Source organism: Bactrocera tryoni, chromosome 1 (genome assembly GCF_016617805.1).
Source record: "Bactrocera tryoni isolate S06 chromosome 1, CSIRO_BtryS06_freeze2, whole genome shotgun sequence".
In the NCBI taxonomy this organism is placed as follows: Eukaryota; Metazoa; Arthropoda; class Insecta; order Diptera; family Tephritidae; genus Bactrocera; species Bactrocera tryoni.
Genome location: NC_052499.1, coordinates 7,197,805 through 7,216,633, shown reverse-complemented (window position 1 = coordinate 7,216,633; position 18,829 = coordinate 7,197,805). Strand labels below are relative to the sequence as shown.

Here is an 18,829-nt window from a genome sequence, read left to right as displayed (position 1 = left end):
AATTTGTCAATTTATTCATTGTTTACAAGTCATTTAGTGGCGCCGTGTCACAGTATTTTTTTACAATGGAAAAGATTGGATATCGTGCAGTGATAAAATTCCCATTTTTGGAAGGTGTAGCACCAAAAGAAGTTTGCGAACGATTGTCAAAAGTGTATAATGATTGTTCACCTACAATTAGAACATTAGAAAAATGGGTTGTTGAATTTAAACGTGGCTATACAAGCCTTGAAGACGTTACACGTGAAGGACGTCCAAAAAGCGCATCAACACCAGAAGTCATAGCCAAAATACCGGATACGGTTTTGAAAGATCGTCGTTTGACTGCGAGAGATTTAGTAGAGGCTCTACACATTTCATTCGGCAGTGTGAGTCATATTTCAAGTGAAATTTTGGGTTTTAGCTGTGTGTATAATGGGTGCAGCAGTCGCTAACAATGGAAAAAAAAACACATACGAATGCGACTTTCACAGCAACATTTGGAGCATTTTAAAAAAGATAAATTGAATTTTGTGCGTTGATTGTTCACTATCGATAAGACTTGGGTATATTATCATGCTACCGAATGCAAACAAGAGAGTAAAGAGTGGTGTGAACCTGGTTGTTCGTTGTCCGGAAATCGGCCAAGCAGGTTATGGCATCAGTTTTTTCAGATCAAAACTGGTAAAACAATTAATTCTGAATATTATTGCAACTTTTTGGAACAGTTGAAGGACAAAATCGTGAAAAAAGACCCGGTTTGTAGAAGAAAAAAATACTTTTTCATCAGGACAATGCACTGTGTCACAAGTGCATTTCGACAATGGCTAAAATCCATGAATTAAAGTTCGAATTGTTGGAGCATCGTGGCGCACATCATGGTTTACAGATTTGTCAGTTTCTTCAAGTAGGTTTGTCATTTTATTCATGTTTCAGTGTGGTAAAACCTTTGGAAATTGTAGAAGAATATTAAGCAAATTCACGAACTTCGAAAAATTCACAAATTTATCCAAAAGTAATATAGCCGGAAGTTTAGCCGAAATGCGACACCGAATCAGCAAAGATTGGGGTATATATAGTATATATATTTATATGGATCCAAGGGCCTTATACATGTGTCTACAGATTGTTGCGCAATCTAGAATCAGATGTTCTGTAGTTCTCGATGCCGCGTCGCACTATCGGCAGCTTACACATGAAGCTGCAGCGCACAGTGTGAATTGATATTGAGAATATCTTAGGGAAATATTAATTATTACCAATAATACAACTATCTTATAGTTTTACAGTTTACTTCATCGCTAAGTTAGCTAAATATTTGTTCTCAATCAATTGGTGGGCAGAATTTTTGCAAAAAGCCACGCATATGTGTGTTGCAAGTTTCCTTCGGCCTTCCATTTCCTAATTTTTCGCACTTTCCATTTGACAAAATTATTGAAAGAAGAATCTCCGCACAGAAACCATGTAATATTTTAATGATACCCTTAGCGAGTGAATGCGAAGAGTAAATAATTCATGCAGATTTATTGCCAAGCACTTTAATATTTTAAATATGTCCCAGTAGAGCAAATATTTGCACAACGAAAATTCTCCCAACCAGCTGCATTTTGTACGCTTAATATGATCCAAATACTTACCACTTGAATAGCTTTAACAATAAATCACAAAAAATAGAGACAAAAAAGCATAAACAAACAATATTCATGATTTACATAGATCGGCAAAGCCAGGGCTTAATCAATCATAGGAATCCTTAAGGACCGCCAAGTAAATAGGCAAGGAAATCCGGTTTGCTTAGCGCAACAAAAGCACAACCATTTATTATTAAACAAACACTTATTGTTTATTCTTACCTTTCCGCCGAACTGAAGCTAACATTTCGTTTTTTTTCCTTTCTTTTCACGCTCACAATTTCTTTGCAGATAAACTCGGCGGGCAAATAAGCAAATGAACCATAACAATAAATCGCAAGTCCTTTGAGAGAATGCTAACACGATAAAACGGCAGCATAGTGCCATTGTAGTGGTGCGAAAGCGAACGGGAAGAGTGGACAGCGGAGGCAGCTGCGCAAATACAAATAAGAGACGCAAACGTAACGGTAATGCAGCCAAGCGGCAAAAAAGGCGCAGGCAGTGTTGGATGACCAAACAATTCAAAAGTAGAAAAGTGGTGTGGCCGTGTGAAGTGCACAAATATATAAATAAATTGTGAAGTGAGTACACACAGACACACGAACATATACATAAATACATATACATGTGTAAGCATGCAGCGACAGGCTAATCCGCCAGGACCAAGAAAAATTTATCGATAATCGCGGCAAGAACTCCTACATTAGCTACGCAAATGAACTGAAAAGGCCAAAGTGTGCAATGAAAATACCGAAAAACAATAAGTAACAACTACAATAACAACAACGAAAACATGAACTGAACTAAGAACTAAAACAAAAGTAAAACGGAGTGCGCAAGAAAAGCGGACCATCGAATAAAAGTAGTGCAAATACAGCAAGCGACCAGCAACAAAGTATAAACACACAGCAACAACACTTGAACGCACCAACGAACACGAAGGCCATAAAAGTGCCGAAGTGGCAAAGTGGCAGTCAAACTATGAGCAGTGCGCAATAAAACTTGAAGTCAGTTTATTTGTGCGCCTATCGGCGCAATCGACAACGGCGCGGGGGTGTGTGTAGAAGTTGAAGTGACGCTTGCAAGCTGTCGCACACACACACACGAACATTGCTCAAAAGCAAAGTGAGTCAAGCGCACTGAAGTGCCACTGAAAATTCGTAAAACATAAAACAATCGCAAAGCAGGCCGTCTACAAGCGGCGCGCAGGTCTTACGGCCCATTCATTCGGTTCAATAAAACTGTGCAATATAATTTTATACAAATATCTTGTTATTGTTTCAGTTTTTATGGCATATTATTTATGTTCTGTAGATTTGGCATTTTCAAAAAGGAAGTGACACAAATAGACTGTGCAGAAAGAAAATGAACTAAAACAAAATAAAATACATACACACGCACACACATTCAAATAAGTAAAACACAACAAAACGGCATTGTGCCGACGTGAAAAATATTGAAACTGACAGTGGCAGCATGATAGTCATAAGAAAGGCTGACGGCTCTCACAATAATTACTTTCACACCAGCAACAATAACAATAATAATAATAACAGCGACAACAACAGCAATAGTAGCAGTAGCAAAAGTAACTACAACAACTGTAATTTTAATAAGAATCACAACAACAAATCGCTGTTAACCCCACTGCCGGCAGTGCTTGGAATTTGCGGCAGCTATTGTTGCAACAGCAGCCTGGTCTGGCAGTTGGTGGCACACAGTTGGTGAGCAGCAGCGCAGTGCAATGAACTGAGGTGCGGGGGAATTGACGCCGTTTCCGTGTGAATAGACAAGAATTTAGTGCATAAATCCGCAATGCGAATACAGTCAGTCCCACCAACAACAACAACAACGACAACTATGTCCATTACACAAACACAACTGAGTGAGTGCAATAGTGGCGTCAAGTAGAAAGACGAAGTAAGCCAAAAGAGACACATACACATACCAATACATATATACAAGTTATTCAAAGGTGCCAAGCAACGTCATAGCAGAGCGTTAGCTGCGCGGCAGCGTCCATTATAAAAAAAAAAGTTTGTGAAATTGTGAATCCCGTGAATCGCGTTTATTCCTAGGCGCCACAGCAGCGTCAATATCAGCAGCAGCAACCACCGCACTTACTAACATACATACATACACAAGCACCGGTAGAGCGACAGACAGCATGCATTCGCGGCAGCCAGACGTGCGCGCGCCAATGTGGCAACAGCTGCTACCAGCTGTCATTTTCTCGCTGCTTAGCATAGGTAAGTGAAAAGTGCATGTTGAATACATTAATAAATACATAATTTGCAGAACTAAGGCGGAATGAAATAAACTTTTAGCGCCAGCGCAACTTGAATGACATTTAAATTACTTGCAGCCTCAAACACCCAACCACACACACGCACACAAGTGTGGCAAATTGCCAACGTTGTTGCTGAAATGATGACGGCGAACTGCGCCTGCTATTTATCTTCTGTTGTAGAAGTGAAAAAAGTCCATAAATTAGCGCATACTTTCGTAGCGCTCATATATATTTATGTGTGTGCAATGAAGCTGTCAGTTTAGCTAGCTGAAAGAGCACCTGATTTTTTAGACAACTGCTCTTGGTATTGCAACAAACTCACGCGCTGTTCACATTGTATTGTGAACTATGCGCAGCGCCTGTCATTGGCTGGCGAATTAATTAAAATCTGACTGCAAGGGATATCTAAAAATATCTCTTAAAAATGTTATTATAATATGGGTAAACAAAAATTTCAAGGCAAATAAGTTTGTTCAACATATATTCCAATAAGCCAACTACTTGAAAGGTTTTAAAAATTAGTTTTGATATTGACAGCGAGTACCGAAGCGCAATTCACAGCAAGCAGTCGCTTGAATGACTAGTATCAGCTGTACTTCGGAGTAAGCTGATGCAGTCACATTTCATTGATAGTCACATACAGTTATAGATGGAAAATTTCAGCTTAAATACAATTAACGCGATCTAAGTACTGTTCAGAGTTATTAATTAACATTGCGAAGCGCTTTAGCAGTCACAAATATTTATGAACGACACACCTCTCATATTCCTTTGATATTCTTAAAATATCAGCAATAACAGTCAATCACATTTCACGGTCATCCAAATCATTGTTGAATTTTTTCTTGCTTTCGCCCGTGACGGCTTCATTTGAACGTACATTGGGTTCGTCACCATTGGTGCTCATACAGCTTCTACGCAAATTTGCAAAATATTTACGAAGACACTGAATTACGATAACTGCACAAAATCCGGACAAGCTCTTCATGCTTATGTGTGGTATGTAGAGCAATCCAGCTAAGTTAAAAGAACAAAAGGTTAAGTGAAGGCTGAAGTTCGCATAAACACTTATTAAATAGTTATATTTTATATTTCTTCCAGTTTAAGTATTCATAGAGATGCCCGAAACTAGAAATCAATAAAGAGCAAATATTCCAAATGAAAGGGTGAACACTTCGGTGACTTTTCTTCCAAAGCCTAATTAGTGGTGCTAAGGATCACTTTGGGCTGACAAAATCAAATTAGTTGCTGTTAATCATAGACGTAATATACTTTATTTGTAGCACATTTAATTTCCCATAAGAACTATGAAACAAAATATTAGGTTGTCAAATATCTCCCTTCCGCCTTTTTGTCTTTTGACATATTTGAAAGATCTTGACATTACCTACAAAACGACGCTATGCGTGATTAGTTTGGATAATGCGTTCAACAGTTATAGACGTGTAAGCACTAATGCCGAAATTCGCGCTATTTAAAAGTTTTCCTTTCTTAAAGGCAAATCCGCTAGAGAAAGGTTTCGTGAGATTAACGGTGTTTTGGGGGATGGTACTCTATCACTTCGAGTTGCGTTGGAATGGTTTCGACGATTCACAAACAACACCATGGATAAGCTAGCTGGTGGAAAACCTGTGACGACGAATATCGATCAAATCATGGAAAAAATCGAGTTAGACCGGCATGTGACATCTCGTGACATCGCCCAGAAGATGAGAGTTAGTCACCAAACCATTTTAAACCATATTTATAAGGCCGGATACACAAAAAAGTTTGATGTTTGGGTGCCGCATGATTTCACGCAAAATAACCTTCTGGAACGAATGAACGCTTGCGACATGCTGCTGAAACGGAACGAACTCGATCCATTTTCGTATTGGATGTTGACTGGCGACGAAATGGATCACATATGACAATATTAATTGAAAACGTCGTGGTTGAAGGCCGGTGAATCGTCCCAAACACTGGCCAAGCCGGGATTAACGGCCAGGAAGGTTCTGCTGTGTATTTGGTGGGTTTGGAAGGGAGTCATACACTATAAGCTGTTCCCATATGGCCAGACGCTTAATTTTACCATCTACTGCGAACAACTGGACCGCTTGAAGCATGCGATCGACCAGAAGCGTCCAGAATTGGCCAACAGGAAGGGTGTAGTGTTCCAGCAGGACAACGTCAGACCTCCGAGACCGAGTTCCTCGCAAATAAAGAGGGGGCTTCTACGAAGGGGGTATTATAAAGTTGTCGACTAGATGGAAACAGATTATCGAACGAAACGGCGCATATTTGAACTAAATCCGATCACTGTAACACTTTTTATAAAGCATTGAATAAAGAGCAAAAAAAGCGGAAGGGAGATATTTTACAATCTTTTGTGATTTCAAGCAGCGCAAAGCCAGATTTGAATTGTTCCGTTTGAGTTAAGACAAAAATAGAAGACTTTATGGTGGTGCACCTTTGCGTTATTCATAATTGGAGATACTTTCTCAGAGGTGTCGAAAAACCTACTACATTTTTCGGAATACTAGGCGAACAAAAAATTTACGTGTTTTCGGACCCACCCTAATAATATACATACATATATATTTTCTATTGAAATCTGAGAGCTAGCACTGATATTTTTCTAACACAAATTCTAAATATTTTTAAAACTTTTAATCTGTATTTATATAGTACATATTTTAAGCAGACGCAGCATATTTGAAGAAAGAAATTACTTTTCAAAATTGCACTCTATCGAAAAAAAGGGTTTCCACTGCTTTCTCCGTGGATAAAACCTAAAACTATCTTTATGAAAAGATATTGTTCGGACAATTACATGTGATCGAAAAGCAAATTAATAATGGACAAAACGACGGCGTTGAAATTTAAACAAATTTTTGGCATGTAGTAGTCTGATTTTCGATAAACTCAAAAAGTTGGAGGGATTGGTGGACTTTATAAAAAATATACAGAAATAATAGTGAACGAATCCGAATACATATATTATATATGATCAGGTGACATATACATATATATATGTTCCAGAAAACTATTATAGCTGATTGAGCTGAGTGGGTACCACTTAGAAAGCTCAATCTCAAAACTTATTTTTTTCATAGGCAAATGCATTTTTCCGAAAAGGAAGAAGTCGCACGGTACCAGGACAAAACCCTTGGAATCATAAAAAAAAATCAGCATTGTCTTCACTTTTGACTCCTACATGCGCGATATTTTGGGTTTCGGCTAGTCCGCCTATTCCATTCAACACTCTGGCGTTTCGATTCGGGATCATATTGGAAACACCACGTTTCATCACCAGTCAAAATATTGTAAAGGAAGTTTTCGTTTTTTTTTACCTCTTTAATGATGTCCTTCGAATGTTGGATTCTGAGCAATTTTGGGTCGTCAGTCAATTTGTGCGGAACAAACCGTGCACACACCTTTCGCAAGCCCTAATGTTCAGTCAAAATGCGATAAATCGATGTTTTGGAGATATTCAACTCCATTTCCATGAATTTAAATTATGATTTCGGCTAATTTTTGATGAATTCAACCACAGTTTCGATGGAATTTCCGGTGATCACGGATTTTGATTAGCCTACATGTTGGTCGTCATTTATGTCCTCACGAACACTTTGAAAACGTCGAACCATCTCCACTGCACTCTGCTACGGGATAGGCAATCATCGCCATAAGCTTGTTTCATCAATTGAAACGTTTCAGTGAAAGTTTTACCAATTTTAAAACAAAACTTAATGTTGGCTCTTTGTTCGAAGCTCATTTTCGCACCGATAACACAAACATACTGACACGTAAAACGCAATGACTTCACTTCCAATCAATCAAAGTCATGAAATTCTCACTGAACAATCGATAAAGATAGCAAATGCTAACGCATCAGTCGACATATAGATTGAAAAAGTCCTGTTTACTTTAGAAAACTCCTTGTATTTAAGTTTACAAATTTTAAATCAGACACTTTCTTTATTTTTCGTCAAGTTTAAAATGCCTGAGCTCAAAACAAATAAATAAAAGAATTCAAAATCTGTGAAAAATTAGTTATTGAATTTATTATGCATTTATAGCCTGCCGGTTTGAAAGAAAAACAAAAGTATTTCATTGTTAAGAAAAATGAGTGCAGTTTGTGTGCCCTTTATGGCAATTTAAGCCACTTGTAGCAATAAAATAAATTTTCACTGACTAATATTAACTTTAAACGACTATTTATAACTGCAATAAATATTGATTTAGTGCGTAAGAAAATGAAGGGATGTCTGAAGTAAAATTTGTTTTATTAGCGCAACAAAGCATATTAAAATGCATAAATTACGGCAGCGTAAGCCCGGCGTGCATTTGTAGCTACAAATTGGGCAAATATCAAATGTGCACCCAAATGTCTATTTATGATAATTGCCGCAAATAGCAGCGAACGCCGCTTTCAGCTCTACGAACTTCACTTCATCTGCATGTGAGTGTGTGCTGGTATGTGTTGGTAACAATGGCTACACTTCAATTGACTCCAATTTATGCATACCGGAACCGATGTGTGTACACATTGCCAACAATACTGTTACATTTTGCCATGAATGTAGACTCAAATAGACGTATGCGCACATATATGCAGAAATTATTGCTGTCTCCGCTAGGCGCTGGAACAAAAAACACCTAATAGCGCACGGTAATGGACTGTGTGGCACTAATTGCGTTGCTTCGATGGCCTAAACGTTTGCACACACACACAAACACATACAAATGCATGCAAGCAACATAACGCATAGTGGAAAGTGTATGCCCAAATGCTTGTTTTACAACAAGTGACGCATTGTGAAATGCTAAATTGTGCACATTGTCGAGATTTATTGCGCCGGACAAGCGAAAGCCGAGCTGAGCTAAGCGGAGGGCAGGCGCGTGCTGAGTGCGGTGCATGCAAGTGCTGCTAGCGTCAACAACAAAGACCGGAAATGCTGTGCACACATAACCTTTGACATGCCAACGTTTTTCACAATACATAGCGTTTTCTTTTCAAACTGTTTTATGGCCTGTGAAGTGTCGCAAACGTGAGTTGGGCGCGTGGGGCGTCAGTGGTAGGGGGGGCGGCGGGTTGGATGGCGAAAAACGGAATGTGACATAAAACTTTTATGAATGTTGTTGCTAAGCCGACCGTTGCAACGCCGTGAACGGTATATTAGAAGTCAGTTTTACTTTTCACATTCATTTAAAAGTCACTCATACGCCCCGTTGGGCCAATATTTCATTTTATTAAAGTGCTGTGCATTTGGCGGCGTGTTTGGCCTAAGTTAGCGGTGAAATTTATTGAAGAAGTTGGAGCACATAAATTTTTTTTTATTTCTTTTAACTAATACTATTAAAATTCATATTTATAGCTAATTACATATTTATAATACCAGCAAGATTTGCTTAAATTTGAAGAAATGTGATTTTCGGCATGTTTTTCAAACGAAACACTGTTTACTTTTCAAGTAGAAATAATTGACAATAAAATTTTGGTTTTCGTAATCTCACTTTATATTTGCTTTATATATTACAAAGTAAAAATTGCCGGCACTAAAGGCTTTTGCATAAGTTTCCAGCTGGAAAAAAGCCTTAGATAAGAATGAAGTCTTCAAAGATGCTTAGTTAAAGTTCCAGGCATAGCAGCTGCACACCGCAAGTGACTACAATAAAGGTCAAAAGCGACTTTGTATTAGTATATCTGAAATTAATTACACGAATTTGTTATGGAAATACATTAAAGAACTTACAACTAAAAATGTTAAAGCAGACAGAGCATATGTCTGCATCTAAAAATAAACACAAATATGCTCAGGATATACAGTAAGAAATCCAGCCAAATTTTGCCTTCAACTGAAATATATCACTCACAATAAGCTTGAAGATGTAAGCAGCTTTTTATAATGGGTGAATGCTTGGAAACGTAAAATTGCAAGTAAGCTCAGGCTCAAGTTTAATGCTGCCACTTTTCCACTGAATTTTTTTTTTTTTTTAATATATGGCATAGCAAAATTATGAAATACTAATAAAACAATGAAATCTATAATATATTAATCGAAAATATATCAAAAACTCCTTTTAAAAAGGCCCTTTATGAATATAATAGGTCCTTCTGTACAAAACACATGAGTTTCTCTTCCAGAAACATGATTTTCAAAGTAAAATCGTACGCCATGGCATAGCCTCGGAATGGTTTCTGATCGCAACGACAGCAACATATGTATATTGATGGCACAATAGCCCTTATATCGCTGTGCAATCCTCATCTATTTATCTTAACATATATTGATACAACTTTACATAAGCATGCATGAATGTTCAAGTATCCAATTTATTGGGTACCGCCAGCAGCCTGCTGCCTGTGTTGTGTTTTTGAAATATGCTTTATACTTTCTGTTGTATTGAGTATTGACTCACCATTATCTGGCTTTTCGGGCTGGCTTTCGAAATTGCATGCAAAATTGATTTATTTGTGTAAACTCGTTTGCTTTTCTACTTCAATTTCATATTCGACTTGCTTTCTTCCGCACTTCCTTTCGTTCTCATTTTTACCAAGCTGCAATAGCTTTGCGAGTTTATATGCGAGCTTTTGCGCCATTTTATGTGCTGCAAGTAATATTTTAAACGGTAAGCGCTTGCAGAAGTACCAGCTTCAAATACAGTTCACCGGTTTGCTTAATTGAAATAAATTGCAACTAATTGTACGAGCTTAAGCTGAATCGCTGATTTATGTGGCTAAAGCTGTCAACATTGGGATTGAAGTGAAACAATTTGCAATATTTCGTTATTTTATTTGTTGGCTGAGGTGTTTTGGTGGTTTAAACTCATAACATTTTGAATTCTTGCACTTTTATATAATTACTTTTCTATATTGAAGGAAACTAAGTGTAAAATTGTTGAATATTTGCCAATCTTTTAACATTTTTTCAGAAAGAGATTCGCAATATTGGTAATAAGTTTCGCTTAGCAAATTACTTTTTATTTTCAAGGCTAAGGGCTTAAGTGGAATTTGAAATTTAATATAATTTTTTTTATATATTTTTTAATTCATGATATGTTTGGTATATTTTCACGAAGTTTCAAAGCAATCGCTATGAAAGTGTAAGCGATGGAACCTTTGGGAGAGCCCCTGTCTTCAATCTTTGATCGTGTTTTTCTCGAAACATCGTTCTCAAAGTCGTCGGTCACGATTTTCCAGAAACTAGTGAAGCGATCTCATTGAACTTTTTTTACAGTTATTCTAAGTAAAATGACCTCATAAGTCATGAAGTTATATTTTTTTCTCTTACAATTACTTTTTTAAAGACAATTAGCGGTAAAAATTTTAACTCAAATTGTGTCAAAATTTATTTTTTGTTTGAAATCTTTCGATTCGTGACAACCTATATTCATCTACTAACCGATGAACTAAGATTTTTGGATTTTAAATAAATCCATCGCCTGTTAAGCCGGCCACTGCGGATAATCTTGGGTGGTGCTTTCGGAAACCAGCTGCCTGTGGCTGAATTTCCAAAATTTAAAGAAAAAAGATGCACTATATATTATTCAAACATTGCCCAAAAATTGTAATAAATTTATTTTTTTATTTTTTTATGTACAAAAAAAAAATATTTCAATCACTTACATGTATGCTTTTAAATATCTTAACCGGCAAGTTCTAAGTGAATTTTTGAATATTTTTCTACGTTTACATCTCAAATTATATTATGTCAGTAGCGTACTTTTTTTGCATAGTGGAATAGAGCCTACCTTGCATTAAATAAATATTGACCAATATTGTGAATTGCTTAAAAATGATTTCTCTTCTCCTATTTAAGACTTCCGTTTTAGATGTTTTGAGGTCAGATTTTGATGACAATGGGGATGAGAAATAAATTAAAAATTAAATTATTTAGTTTTCATTTTATACACTTTTGAAAGCATTTTAAGGTTAAATTTGGTTTTGTATATGTACTAACGCGCCAGTAAAGAAGAAGAAGAAAAATATGTACATTAAAGTGGTATGAATGATTGCATGTGTTTTTATGATTTTGTATATGTTTGTGAACTAGCATGCGAACATCGATACATTTGGTGGCGAAAATGCATATTGAAAAATGTTACTCATACGCACGGTACCCATATATCGTTTCTGAAGGAAAACTCAACTGAACTGAGAAAACAAAAATACGGTGGGAGTTATGCCATTGCAGTAAAGCGCATTTATAATTTAATAGTGGATTTTAATAGAAAATTTAGAAATAATCCTTTATACATACAGTAAAGTCATATATTAGGTTGTCAAAAAAGTCTTGCGGTATTTTCACTAGTTGGCGCTGAAAGCGCGTAGTTCTAGTTTTATTCGTCCATACCTTTTTGGAAAGCTCATTTCACGCGCTAACACGTGTTTGATTGATTGTCGTTTCTTTTAAGTCGTTCGGACTTATAGCGTCGCAAACGTGGAGCAAAATAAAGAGAAAATACGGCATATTTTGCAGTACTATTACGATAAAGGCAAAAATGCATCTCAAGCCCCCAATAAAATTTGGGCAGTTTATGAACCCGATACAGTTTCCATTTCCACCGCACAACGATGGTTTCAACGTTTTCCTTCTGGTGTAGAGGTGGTCGAAGATGCGCCACGCTCCGGAAGGCCTGTCGTCGAAAATTGCGATAAAATCGCTGAATTGGTCGAAAGAGACCGGCAAAGTAGCAGCCGTAGCATCGGTCAAGAGCTGGGCATGAGTCATCAAAAATTCATTTCAATTTCAATAAAAAAAATGCAATAAAAATACCGCAAGACTTTTTTGACAACCCATTATGTGACCTGCTCTACGAAAAGGGAGCTAACGTGCGAAAACTAGTTTTCTGGGAAAAGCTGTCAAAAATAATCGTCAGTTTCTCGTTATCTCATTAATTGTTCTCCTTTTTTTTGACACCAAAGCCCCCTTTCCGTAGACCAGGTCACATATAGTATAAATAGCTTGAAAAATGTTTCGTTTGAGTTTATTGGAAAAATTATGTATTATGCTACCAATGGCTTCTAGGGAGTAATTACCTTTGAAAACTCTTTTAGAATCATGTAGTCTTTTAGAACCATTTTACGAAAAAATTTTTAAATTGTTAGGTTCATCTCCACTAGTCGACTAACTCCTACCAAACTATATCGAATGCATAAAAATCTGCCCAAGAGCTCATGCCACAAATAAGTTTTACAGAATTAAGATACTTTCGTATGTTATCACACGTTCATGCTTGGAAGCATCATAAAGCACTTCTATTTGCTAAGTGATTACGTTAATACATTATAACAGAATACATACAATGAACGCAGAATACCAGCAGGAGATGCTGAAACTCCCTAGAAATGTATATGGCAGAACTCGCCGATAGAAAAACAAAACAAAACAAAAAACGATGAAATGGAGACAAAATCAGCGAATTTATTTTCATACAAAATATTACCATTTTTATACACATAATGAATGCGCATTCATAAAGTGCCACAAAACGTAAACAAGCAGCAGTTGGGGCAGCAGCAAGCGCAAGTTAGCGCTACTTACTTTTGGATGTACATTGTATATTTATTTATCTGTGTGTATTTTTGGAAAAAGAGTGTACAATAAACGTGAAACGATGGAAAAAAGCAAACAAGCGCAAAATAACAATGACAGCAAATGTATATTTATCCAGTCAATGGAAAGCAAACAACAACAATTTGATATATAACACAAAAAGCATAATGTCCAATAGCTAACTAGCAGGAAAACAATACAAATGTTGAAAATCTACGAAAAATATCGAGAATTTGTTGATACGAAGGCAGCATGTGTGTGCGCATGTATATGTGTGTAAAGTCTTGCAGATACACAGAGTTGTAAAAATTGAATGGAGAAAGTCTGTATAAAATGGTGATTCTGTTTTTATTACCATAATTTATACGCGCTGCCAAAGTAGTATGTACACAAAAATAAAATACAATATAAAGCAGTAACAACAACAACAACATCCAGCTAGTATGGCAACCAAATAGCTGCTGCCATTGCAATTGTGGCATCACTGTGCACACAATGGCGCGCACATTACGGTTTTCAGGCGCGGTATGGGCGACTCGGGCGGCGTAACCCATAATGTGCACTTTAAGAGCACTTATGTGCAAGCAACTGTGGAGATTTCGCTTTTACGGCCAGCTTGTGTATGCGCGCGCGGTTCCTAAGGATGCCACTAAAATTTGTTGAGTGAAAAATTATTTGAGCGATTTAAAGTCGATCTTTTATTTACTTTTATTAGGTAATAATTGTGTTGGTTGGAAATTCAAAAGACTTTTGTGCGCGTGATAATGGCAAATTCAAACTTTAGTTTTTAAAAATGTATTAAATACATTTTATGCATTTTTTTAGCCTTATTGCTAAAAAATAACTGCATCATTTGCTTTTAAGATATATGTGTATGCAGATGTAGAGAGATGGTGTTGTGAGTAGGTGTCGGGACGTATATACACGTCTGCATAGGATAAATATACCCAAACGGATTAACATAATCGAAACATTGTAGAACACCTACTAAAAGAGAGTTTCACAATTGAAATAAATTTTTTTTTCATTTAGTTATAAAATGAATAGAAAGAAATAAGCTTTGATATATAGGGTAGTCGAAAAAGTCTTTTCGTATTTCTAATTACACTTCAACATATAGTTTTTATATTTATAATAACCAAATATATATATATCTGGTTTCTCGGCGAACAACTGCAACAAGTAATTTTCACAGGCTTATCTTGAAGCCTACTTTAGTCCATTAAGGGAGTTCTGCATTGACAGAAACAAACGGTAGTACGATGGTGCAAAATCAGGGTTATATTTGGAATGTAGCAAAACTTCCCAGCCAAGTTCGCTCAGTTCTTGCCGATTCATCAAAGATATGTGTGGTCTGGCGTTGACCTTATAGGACATGAAGTCCTTTCTGTTGATCAGTTCTGGCCATTGTTTTCGATTGCTCGCTTCACTCTCATAAGTTGTTGACAGTAAAATGTAGAATCAATCGTTTGACCACGCTGGAAAAGCTCATAGTGGCTGATTCCTTTCCAATACCACCAAACACTCAGCGTAACCTTTCGAGGCGTCAATCCTGGCTTGTCGTATTTGATCCACTTTTCGTCTCCTGTTACCATTCGCTTCAGAAATGGCTCGATTTCACTTTGTATCAGCAGAGAATCGCAGTTCTTAATACGATCCATTAAATTTTTCACAGACAATTCATATGGTAACCAAACATTGAGCTTCCTTTTGTAGCCAGTCTTTTTTAAACGGTTCACAACCATTTGATGATGAATGTTAAGTTCCTTAGCGATATCATGACTGCTTCTGTGACGGTGCTGATCAATATTTTCCATAATTTCATCGACTTTTTCAACGATAGGTCGACCAGAGCGCGATGCATTTTAGTACGAAATTTCCAGAACGGAAACGAGCGAACCACTATTGCGCTACACGAACTGATACAGCATCGTCTCCATAAACTTCACAAATTTCATTAGTGGCTTGCGTGGAATTCTTCCCTTTTTTATACAAAAATTTCAAAATATAGCAAATTTCTTCATTATTTTCACTTATTTTTGAACAGCTGTAACTTTTTTTCAACTTTCACGAATTTAATTTTTGATTAAACGGGCTAACTGAAGCTCAAAATCTCACCATTCCAACAGTATATGGTATGATACAATGTAATCGGAAGCACTGGAGATATACGAATTTAACGAAATATAAAAGGACTACAAATATGTGAGAATGCTAAGCGGAAAAAACCAAAAAAGTAAAATTCAGTTGTAAAGAAGCCATAAACATCACAAAAACTGGAGATTCTTTTCAAGAATTTGATTATGTTCATTTGTATTGCAGCTGTATGCCATAGTAATCCAATATTACTGGTTCAGAAAAATTTGCCGCTACTTGAGAACAAAAGGACATTTGCAAAATTTCAGTTCGATATCTCAAAACTTAGATGCTAACTCACGTAAATACGGAAATACGGACAGACAAACGCACATAGTTAAATCGATTCAGCTCCTCTGATCATTTATATGCATATGTATATGTGTATATGTATGTAGGCAATATACATATTTTACTTCATTTTCCAATAGCTACCAACTATTTGAACAGATAAACACTTCTACAATAACTTAGAGCATACAGTCTATAAAGTGACCCCAGCATGAATTTTCAGTATCAGCGAGCATTTAAAAATTTGTAAAATAATGAAAAATTTGTAGTTGGCAAAATTTGTACGCTCAGGTAAGCGCGCCAGATTGAGTGCAAAAGTGACGCAAAAAAATTGCTCACCCATTGCAGAAAGTGAAAAACTGTGGTTTGGACAAAGAGCGCGTTTTGCACGCTAATGCCCCACACGAGAAGCCGCAGTTCGCGCGCTGGCTGTGAATAATAGCGTCTGACAGTTTTTATGCGCGGCAGCAAACCAGCATAGAAATAATAAAACACGAATAATGCAAATTTGGCTAAAGAAATATTACAAACGCGGTGCGCTAACCAAAAAAAGAAAAAACAAAAGGAAAAAAGAAACAAAAAAAAATTTAAAAAAACCGCAGCAAAAGTAAAATTTTTCAAGCGGAAGTTGTGCGCAATGGATTTGGTATTTCAGCGCGCTTCCAAGGCAAATAAGCAGCCATAACAGTAAGATCGGTGATTTGTATGCATATGCAACAAAATAGTGTGGCGCAAAAGCGACGAAGAATAAAATAAAAATTCGCACAGAAATGCATTTGCAGCGCCATAATATATAGCCTCTGACTGTGCAACCAACAGCGGGGCAAGACAAAAGTGAATATTTGTCGCTTCTCCACCACCCAGCCGCACAAGCGCGATAAGCATGCATTTACAAACGATATGAGGTTGACAGCTCTTATCCTATCCTATATGGTGGTACATCAACGCCACGCCATCATCCATCGCTTTGTGTGTATGAGTGCGCCATCGTGCAGGTGTACATATTTACAAACAAGCGTTCCAGCGATTTCGCATCCGCTACCCACTTTGTGCATTGCGATCGATCATTTGTTGAATAGTTGTACTTTTGACTTATCGCACTATTGGTTGATGCCACGTCGCGCTGAGTGCCACATCGTTTATTGAATTGAAATGTCATTTGCAGCAATGCACCGTTATACATGCCCCACTCACAATCGCTGCAATTGAAATGTCCGAAAAATCCATTTAAATTCCCTTTTGCTCTCATTTCACCATTTCGCACATAGCACTTCAACTTGGCTGGAAAGCCATTTACTGCTTGTGAAAGAAATTTCAATTTTCACTTTCTCGCCAAGCACACAATTGCAGCGCACAATAAACACTTGAAGCAAACAAATATTTTTTAACCAAACACTTGTTCAATGTACTTGAGCGGCGGTGGTGTTTGCCTGCACAAAGTTGTGTTTTCTATGAAAAACACACACATACACAGGTACATACATATAAGCCGTATGAGCGTCGAAATATCAGTGAAGGGCTTGTGGTTATACTTGAGGTTGTGTCAAGTGAGCGGCTCCGAATTGTATTCCTTTTCAGAATTTTGATTTTGATGACTATAGCCTTATATCGCCTTGTCATAGCATAAAATTCATCAGTAGCAGGTCTCGCAAAAGAACAACAATCACAGCACCTTAAGTAACAGAGTCTACTAATCTAATACTTCAACAATTTAGGTATTTATGGTTTATCTGCAGAAAAGAAACTAATAATGCTTTTTTCCGTAAAAAATATTGTTAGTCTGGAAAGTGAAAGTTTCAGTTGCCACAATCTTATTGTACTCCTTAAGGAGTTTCAATTAGATAGAGTATCATTGAAATAATTGTTGTCCCTACTACCTATCCAATTAGGTTTAAATGGCAACATTAAGAGCCGCAGAAGGTATTTCTCCTGAACCGCCTAAAGACTAAGCATACGTAGTTGTGACTCTCCGCTTCATGTTTCAACAACCCTGCACTCTGCCGATTTCACCTTCCTATGTCGTTGTCGGTGAGGTTTCAGTAGTTAGTGTCCTGAGATAGTTGCTACCATAATACAATTTTGTGATTTGCACTGGATTCGTAGTATTGCTCTCTATCCATTGCTGGATCTGAACAACCGTAGTAATCAAAATACTGCTGCCGTTTAGGCAAGTGTTGCTGATTGTTTTAAGACACTTTTATCTGAGTGACGCGGTAAATATTATATATAAAACTCTCGATTCGGATGGGAAGAAAATCCAAAAATTATTCATGAGCAACCATTACATTCACCTAAATTGAAAGTTTGTCGTGGTATTTAGTCTGGTGGAATCAACGGTCGGTACTTCTTTCGAAATGAAGCTGGTGACACATTTACTGTCAATGGACAGCTTTGTAAATCGATTTTAACCAGCTTTTTATGGTCGCAATTGGAAGATCTGGTTCGAACAAGACGGGGCTACGTGCCACACAGCATGTGCTACAAACGAATCATTGCAAGAAAAGTTCGGATATTCCATTTTTTAAATAAATTGTGACATTGAATAGAATCCAAAAAGTTGTGATTTGACACAATTAGACTACTTATATGGATATTTGAAGTCATTGGTCTTCAGCAGTAAACCAGACTCTCCTCAAGTTTTAGAAGTCAATATAACGCATGCTGTTCATGAATTCATAACATACGACTTGACTTAGTGGAAAGAGTACACGATTCTTTTTTTATAGTAGGGGGAAGCATCGAAAGCCGGAGTGCAGAGCTTTAATCCGCTAAACCTAGCCCACTCCCAATTCAAGACTCTCCCACGGGACCAACGATTAAGTATTACTTCATGGGAGGGACAGGACATTTAAGTCTCCTCTATTGTGCGGAGTGACAGAAGCCTAATTTGTTCAAAAAGTCTCAGTTTTGTCACTACGGATCCTGACGCTTTGTGGACAGCTCTCCAATTATCAGTCGAA

At 37.1% G+C, this 18,829-nt stretch overlaps 1 protein-coding gene across 4 annotated transcripts in view; it reads left to right on the top strand.

Moving 5' to 3' along the window:
- Positions 1-18,829, top strand: part of LOC120767708 (zwei Ig domain protein zig-8) — a 197,259-nt gene that overhangs the window by 90,866 nt on the left and 87,564 nt on the right. For 3 of the 4 annotated variants that reach the window (XM_040093914.1, XM_040093931.1, XM_040093907.1), the window contains one exon: positions 1,902-3,859. In XM_040093914.1, coding sequence (XP_039949848.1) covers positions 3,778-3,859 — 82 coding nt within the window. In that variant the 5' untranslated portion in view covers positions 1,902-3,777. Of the gene's footprint in view, positions 1-1,901; positions 3,860-18,829 lie in introns of those variants that run through there. The other variant, XM_040093922.1, reaches the window with a different exon arrangement.